General features: G+C 52.2%; 1 protein-coding gene across 1 annotated transcript; it reads left to right on the top strand.

Annotated features, from left to right (window-relative positions):
• The first annotated feature begins 731 nt into the window (after positions 1–731).
• Positions 732–3,547, top strand: LOC149748068 (uncharacterized). The gene is given in 3 exon segments (XM_089921595.1): positions 732–1,347; positions 1,350–1,755; positions 3,267–3,547. Coding segments are annotated over 3 exon segments (1,191 nt in total). The 5' UTR covers positions 732–843.
• Positions 3,548–8,559: the final 5,012 nt, after the last annotated feature.

Here is an 8,559-nt window from a genome sequence, read left to right as displayed (position 1 = left end):
GGAAGCGGATGGGAGAAAAGATTTCAGAACCCGTTGCGGGTGTCTGCTGTAAGTAATGACCAGGTGTCTCCACGACCACTAGCTAGAGGACAGAAAACAGAACGTTTCCACAACCCCGCAGCTCTCCCCAGAACGCACCGAGAAGCTCCAGTCGTGTGGAAGGGGTGGCTAAAACCCCCAGCTGGGCCATGGCTGGTGTGGGGCATGGAGACCCCAAGTCCCTACGTGAACCCCTTGCAAATACTTGGTCACAAACCATGCAGACATGGGTTTAATTTTGTTCAAGGATATTCACCTCTAAAGTTGGGGTGCCCAGGAGGTGCGTAGTGGCACTAACACTTGGCATAGCAGTATGCAGGGAGGGTCTCTTTTCCCTCTCTGGGCGCCCTCTTTACCGCCAGCGGAGAGGATCCAGCAGGGCTGGTCGCGCACCCGCAGCCAGGCGGGCGGCAGGCGACGTCTCTCCTTACCTTCATTTGTCATTGCACATAGTAAGGAGTTCTTCGGGGCTCAGCCTTTCCCCACTCCCAGGGGACCCACACCCACTCGGGGGAGCGCAGTGGAGAAGGACTTAGCTCTTGAGATCAGAGATAGATAATTACCCTGGAAAATCAAAGATACCCCTGGCCAGAGGGGGTGGGCGTCTTGTCCACCAGGGCCCCAGCAGAAGCCAGGAGAGGCTGGAAATCTATCTGCAAGGACGGAAGAAAGACCATCTGGGGCAATGCCCAGATGACCCCTACTCCCACCCCACATCCATTTCCAGCCTGCTTCGGAGTGGAGATGGGGAAACAATCGTGTGGTGTTTATTTGCTCAGGGAGGAGTCGCGCGTGTGTTAGGGGATGGCAAGAGACTGGAAGGCACTTGTTGCTCCGCGCTGCAAAGTCCAGCAGCGGATGCTCGTAGGCATCCCCTCAAGCATCGCGTCAAGCTGCTGCCTCGGCCCAGGCTGCTCTCACTGCCCTGTTTCTGCCTCTCCCCAAGAAACTCCAAGGCTGCAACCAAGCCGGGATAGGACTGCACTGGTTGGAAGACTGCGGCTGGGGGAGGAGGTGAACTTCCAGAGAATTTCTTTCACCTGGAAGGGGCATAGGGAGCATAACTCTGATCTAGAAGTTTGGCGGCTCTTCAAAGGCGCTAGAACTGGGAGGTGGCGAAGACTCTACTGGAGAAAGAACCGAGACGCTGGGCTTTTTCGTTGTAAGAGATTCCTTGGCTTGCTTTCTCTGTTGTTACGGACGGCCGCAACCCCAAAACCTGATGCCCACAGCCAACAGACCCCAAAGTGCCGAGCAGTTTGCAGACCCAGACGCCAGGCCTCACCAGCCGCTCAGCGTCTTGTCCTCCCTGCAGCAGAATTACAATCCCCAAGCGGAGCGCATCGTCGGGTGCCCCTTCCGGGCAAGGAGGCTACACCCCGCCTCGGACGGCCCGGGGCTCCCTCCTCCAGACCGGGCGCGGATTCCCCAGGACCACCGGGTTCGCCGCCGCCACTCCCTCCAGCTGCGCATCTCTACCAGTCGGAGCTTCTGTCCCCACCTCCCAGGCGCTGTGCGGAGCCGTCGCCCTCCCCCGCCTCTGGGGCGTTCCGCTCGGCTTCCTGGCCCTAGCCACCAGCTCCAGAGCGCACCGCTATTCCGGGGCCCCCAAACCGGGGGAGGAGCCGGGCCCGGGAGGGGGCGGTCGGCTCGCAAAGTTTCTGCAAGTGGCACCTCGAGCTCGCCGCGAGCCAGCGAATCTTTACATAACTTTGTGTCCGCGGCTAGCAAGAGCGCGCTCCTCAGCGCGCGCGCGCGCACACACACATTTACACACACAGTCACACGCTTACACACGCGCACACTTCCACGCATCCGCTTACAGACATCGCACATCGCATGGGATTGAAAACTTCTGCAGGCTCCGTTATTTCCTGGGGTTCCGCTGTCAAGTTGACCCTTCTGAACTTTTTGCGACTCTTGCTGAAGTTCCCCTTCTACCTCTTCTTTCCCTCCCAATGTCTCCCCCCAACCCCCACCAATAGGACTAACCTGTGGAATCCATGTCGGGTTCCTCCAGTAACCCACAATGCATGCTCTTCCCATGGACAGCACAGGCGCCCCCCAAAAGTCCTGATGTTTGGGGGTCCCCTGTGCTACAGCTGCCCAGGGAGGAAGGGAGGAAGGAGGGGAGAAGGAGAAAGAGACGCAGAGAGTGCAAGGACGGAAGGATAAAGAAGAAAAGGAAAAGGCAGAAAGAGAAAGGCGAACAGAGAAAGAAGAAAAGAGGAGAGAGAGAGAGAAGGGAGAGAGCTCGGAGAAGGGGGAGAGAGAAAGAGCGAGCGAGCAAGGGGACACTCAGTAATCCAGCCGGGCAAAGCCAAACCCGTCAAAATGTTTGCGGATGTTTCATGGGAAAAAGCATCATTTTATAGGAGCCCCGATGGGAGCAATGTCATTGATAGGCCAGCCGGCCTGATGAATGGCCGCTCGTCAGATGGGGCCGTGGCGAGGCGCACTGTGAAGCCCATTGTGGGCCTGTTTTGAATAAGAAAAGCCGCCTCCGAAAAGGGGGGCTCAGAGCGACGCAATCCCAGCCCTCCGACTTCCCCCTTCTATTATAGCATTAGCAACGTTTTTCTTAAAGTTCCAGAGGCCTTCTCCAGCCTTCGCCCGGCACTCATTATAGGCGAAATCAAAATTGGCTTAGATGTGGCCCCCTCCCCCCTGCCCCCCTCCCCCGATCCGGCCAGGCGCGGCGCAGGCTTGGGGGGTGGGCAGGGGGCTCCGAGGAGCCTGGTGAGTCGCCTACGCGGCCACGAGTGGGCCCCACTCCTTTCCCGCTTCTCTTGGGCCCCCCAAGTGTGGTCCCGGGTTAGATTTTGAGTGGGAGCCCTGGGGATGAGGTATGCCTTGACTCCCTTCCACGCGGATCCGCGGACACGCGTGGGGGAGTGGAGAGCGCTGAAAGGGGAGGGGAAGGGGAACTGCAGCCCTAAGACCCCACCCCCACCCCGGGCGGCGAGAAGGCCGCTTGGCAGGGAGGGTGTGAGGCGCTGACTCATCTCCAGAACTTTATCTTCTGGGTGTATCTGCCTCTCTCTCTCCGCCTGCCTCCCTGTCTCTGTCTCCCTCTGTCCTTCCCTCGTCCTCTGTGTCCCTCTAAGTCTCCGGTTTGGGCTGCGTGCGTTTCGGTCCAGCCCCTGCCCCCTCACCTCTTTGTCTCTCCCTAGGACTCTGCCCCTCTCTGTCTCTATCCCCCTTGGTCTCTCTGACACTCCCCGCAGCCCCCGCCTCTTCCCGTAACTCTGTCTGTCAGTCTGTCTGTGTCTCGGTCCCTTCCTCCCTCCTCCCGCCCCCGCCCCCAGCCAGCCACGAAGTTTGCGAGAAGCCCGGGCCTGCGAGTGGGAACGCGGTTTTCCCAGGGACCCCCTCCTCGGCTGAGTGTAGAGTGCAGAAAGAGGAGGGCGAGGAGCTGGGGGGCTGGAAGTGGAAGTGGGGGGGGCCGGCTGCGTCTCCGCGGGCCCCGATAAAGTGGCCGTTCGCGGGCCGGCCGCGCTGTGATTAGAATATGAATGGGGCTCGGCGGGCGGAAGAGAAAGGCGGATTACCCGGGTGCTTTGACCATGGACAGAGGCAGCGCCGGCCCGGCCGCGGAAGGGGCGGGGCGCGCGGGAGGGGTCCCTAACTCAGGGCGAGGGAGTCTCTAACCCGGGACCCCAAGCAGGGCGCGACTTCCGCGGTCCCTCCGAAAGCCCCCCAGTCTGCCCTCCTAAGTGGGACAATGTTGGGATGGGGGCGAGGGGCCAGCACGTGCCGAGTTAAGGTCACGGTACGGAAGAAAAGAGGCGGCGCGGAACGCGGGCTGGAGAGTCCGGGCTTCGCGTATTTCAGAGAGCTGGGTTCGAATCCCATTCGGTAAATGCCTTACTCTTTATGGGCCTCAGTTTCCTCGTCTGTAAAATGGGGCAAAGTGTCCCCTCTCAAAGTGTGGGGTAAAATTAAACGAGGTAGTGGATGTAAAAGGGGCTGAGTATTCGCTGTTCTCTCTACTTGGAACTCTCCTTACCATCTACCTCCCCCCAACATGTGCCCGCGTGACCGGCTCTTTCCCACCACCCTGATCTCAGCTAGCGTCGCCTCCTCGGAGTGCGCCTGACCACTCTGTGTGAGGCGCCTCTCTTGCCCCGGCCGGTGCCTGGTTCATTACCCGTTTGTTCCTGCAGGAACACCGTGCACAGCCGTTTGCTCAGAGCCCAGAGCAGCGCCAGGCACATTCTTTCCGGCCGCGATGGTTGGTGAAGGGAAGGGGGGTATGAAACCAACCAAAGGCGACGGTGGTGATCACCGCACGTGGTCGTGGTGTGCGTGGTGGCAAAGACCGCGGGATTCCAAGTCAGGAGATCAGAGAGGCCGGGTTCTCCTTTCGCAGCCTCCGTTTTTCCCTGGACGAAATGGGACGGATGATAAAAACCTCCATCAGCCAGCTGCAGGGGCCCATTGGGAGGTAGAAGACTTGGCGGGGAGCTTGACGAGGTGCCTTCCGGTGGTTGCGGGGAAGCTCGTGCTTCAGGCCCTGGGAAAATCCTTGAGGGATGCCAGGGGCCGGGTTGTCTCCAGAGGGCGGACGAGACTGTTATGGCTGTTGCTATTATTCTTATTTTAATTATTATGCACGCAAAATTGGGGCGGGGTGGGCCAGACTCGCCAGGGAGGAGTGAGGAGAAAGAACTCATAGGTGGGCCGTGCAGATGCGTGCCGTGCACAGTCCAGGGCGCAGGCTAGGCTAGGTCCCTACCCTGTGCTGTCTAACCTGGGAGGGCACTGTTTCTTAGACATGACAGTGCTGCAACACCCAGGAGCTTAAAGAAATGAATATAAGCACTTATTCATTCATTCTTTAGTATAAATTTTTGTTGCATACCTACTATGTGCTTAGCACTATTCTAGGAGCTGAGGATACAGCAGTGAACAAAATAGACTAAAAAAAAAATCATGCTCTCCTGTAGTTTATGTTGGAGTGAGGTGAGATAGATAATATATAAAATATATAATTAGGTTATTTAGGATGTCTGATGATGGGTGCTATGTAGGGGGTGGGACATAAGGGAGGGCCTCTCTGAGAAGGTAACATTTGAGCTTTAAAATAGTGCTATCTGCTGTTGGTGGGAATGTAAATTGGTGCAGCCACTATGGAGAACAGTATGGAGGTGCCTTAGAAAACTAAAAATAGAGTTACCATATGATCCAGCAATCCCACTCCTAGGCATATATCCAGAAAAGACGAAAACTCTAATTCGAAAAGATACATGCATCCCAATGTTTAGGGCAGCACTATTTACAATAGCCAAGACATGGAAGCAACCTAAATGTCCATCGACTGGTGAATGGATAAAGAAAATGTGGTACATATATACAGTGGAATATTACCCAGCCATAAAAAAGCATGAAATAATACCATTTGCAGCAACATGGATGGACCTAGAGATGATCACACTAAATAAAGTCAGACAAATAGCATATGATATCACTTATATGTGGAATGTAGAAAAATGATACAAATGAACTTACTTACCAATCAAAAACAGAAACAGACTCACAGACATAGAAAACAAACTTATGGTTACCAAAGGGCAAAGGGAGTGAGGGATAAATTAGGAGTTTGGGATTAACAGATACACACTACTATATATAAAATAGATAAACAACAAGGACCTACTGTATAGCACAGGGAACTATAATATTTTGTAATAACATATAATGGAAAAGAATCTGAAAAAGAATATGTTTATATATATAAACTGAATCACTTTGCTGTACACCTGAAACTAACACAGCATTGTAAATCAACTACACTTCAGTAAAGAAAAATAAAACAGTGCTATCTGGGGGTCAGTGACAAGGGTGCGTTCATTTGTGAAAATTCACTGAGCTCTGTATGCTTATGATTTTATGTATTTTCCTGAATGTATATCAAACTTCAATAAAATGTTTGTTTAGATTCAGTATGAACAACATCATATAGTAATAATAGCTACCATTTACTCTTTATGTATTGACTGTGATAGGTGTTTTCCACGCATTATCTCATTTGATCCTCACGATACAGCTAACATGTATTATTGTTGTCCCCACTTTTAGAGAGGAGGACAACTAGGGTGCAGTGTAGCACTCTTGCACTTCACAGGCACTGTGGACACAACAATGAGTGACCCAGCTGCTATCCTCCAAAATAAATACACAGGGGGCGGTGGAGAAAGTGTGAGTACTGTGGGAACCAAGAGCGGGGATGTGAAGCTGAGCCCAAGAGGCTGGTGTCAAGGCAGGTCTCCTCCAGGAAGTGATGACTAAGCCAGTAACTGGATTCAGCAGGCAGGGGGGTTGAGGGGTTTATAGACATAGGAGCCTCTGTGGTATGTTTGGGGTCTGGAGCCTGGCATGGCTGCACATAGAACGGGAGGGAGGAGTAACAAGCAACTTCTTTGGGAGGTAGGTGAGGATCAGGTCATGCTAATCCCATCCTGGAAGGGATTTGAATACAGGACTACATTTGTATTTTGGAGATACCAGTGTGGCCACAGTGTGACACCAGGATGGGGGTTGGTTGCTAGAGGTGGTGGTCACTGAAGTGGGGGGGAGGAATCCTGATGGATTCCCTGAAATAGGGACATGTCAGTGGGGGCAGGAAGACGTGACTGGGTTCAGGAGATACTGAGGAGATCACATCTATCAGCTTTGGTGTTAGCTGGATGTGCCCAGTGAGGGGCAGGGTGGAGTGATGTACAGGTTTCTGACTTGGGCTATTGACACCATTCACAGAGACTGTCTGATGGGGGGAGGAGGGAAGATCTGGCAGCAAGGCAGAGGCGACTTGAAGTGCTTATAAAACTTCCCAATAGCCCAGTGGCAATGACTGGAAGGCAGCCCCATGAAAGCATGGAGTTGGCACTGATGTGTAGACCTTGGTGGCTTCTGAAGCCCTTGGAATGGATGAAGGAGCAGCATAGAAGAGGAGGGTGCAGGGTGAATCCCTCCCAGGTCATCCGGAATGCTCTGCCCCACCCCCTGCTGTTGTCTCCATAGTGCCTTGTACTTCCCAATCCTAACACTCACCTTACTGTAATTATTTACTTGTCTGATGTTCTATTTTCTCTACAGAACTTACCACCATCTAAAGCTGTTTTGTTTCCTTATTCATTGCATGCCTCTCCACTCCACAACACAAGCCTTAGGAGGGCTGGAACTTTGTCCCTCTTGCTCACTGCTGTCAACACTGTCTCTGGACAGTATTTATTGATTGCTATGAATGGCCCATCCACTGGTCTGACTGGTAGCAGGTGACACAGACCCACAAGAGCACAAGATGACGGATTTCCTCATGCGGTGAAGTCACCGGACACGAGTTTCACACTTTGCACAGCACTGAAACACTCTGGTTCTAAGTGAAAGTCAGAGCCCTGTGCCACTAATTCTAAAAGTGAAATCTGGAAGACAATATGTCCTCTATCAAAATCTCCAATTGTGGGTTTATACTGTAGAGTTGCATTATGTGTGGGTCTAGGCCTGGATCACCTTCAGCAGAGAAACCTCTCTGAGGAAGACACAATCAGTGTTGTTCTAGGCAGAGGTTCAGAGGTGAACAGGATAGACAAGCTTCCTCCCCTCCCTTCCACCTCCTGGAGTCTCCATGCTGTTGGGAGGGCTGATGATAAACAAACAAATGTTAAACAATATTCCTGCCTTCATGGATCTTATAGTAAAGACATGAGTCCAATCTTATGTTTGTTAATGACTCATTTGTTAATTACATAGTTATTTACTTCAACAAACTTTGCTGGAGCACCTTCAATGCACCTCTGCAAGGTGTGGGGATAAATAGTCCAATAAGACTGTGTTTACCTTACATTGTCTTGCTTCAGTGAAGGTGACTCAGGAAGAACTACAAAACATCTGGATAAGTAATCTACAAGTAGGGTGCCTGGAGCTGCTGTGGCAGGAAGGGATCCCCCCGCTCACTCTGGAACCACCTGAAGGCTGAATTGATTTCTGCCCACAGTTGTCACTGATATCCAGAAAATGCTCAGTTAAAACCAAAGAAGGCAGAAAAAGGAGTTTCTGGCAATGAATAGAAAACGGTCGCAAACATGTAATTATAAAGACAAAATGCATGGCTCAGTTGGAAAGCTACAAAATGCTTTGACATGGTTGGAGGGCAGAATGTGCCCAGGAAAGTAGGCTAGAAAGGTAGATAGAAATGTGAACCACAAAGGCAGGACAAAAAAGGGTCCTGTGTGCCAATCTAAGGAGCTTAGACTTGAACCTGTGGAGGATGATACAGCATGGACAATTATCATCAAGTAAGGGACATAATCAGATCTGCATTAGAGAAAGATCATCAGACACTGGCATAAAGGCAGAGAATGTTTTTAAAGAGAGGGAAATTAGAGACAGGAGACCACCATTTAAAAAGCTTCCCAAATGCTCTAAATACTATTTCCCATTGAAGGAGTCAGAGTTTTGGAGAAATGGCTGATTCCGCGTCTGGGGCAAGAAATGTAAAAGATGAGCCTGGATCACTTG

Source organism: Delphinapterus leucas, chromosome 11 (genome assembly GCF_059928025.1).
Source record: "Delphinapterus leucas isolate spDelLeu-1000000601 "Yukka" chromosome 11, BTC_Dleu_Yukka2, whole genome shotgun sequence".
Lineage (NCBI taxonomy): Eukaryota > Metazoa > Chordata > Mammalia > Artiodactyla > Monodontidae > Delphinapterus > Delphinapterus leucas.
The sequence above is the reverse complement of the archived record's forward strand: the minus strand, read 5'-3'. Positions and strand labels throughout refer to the sequence as shown.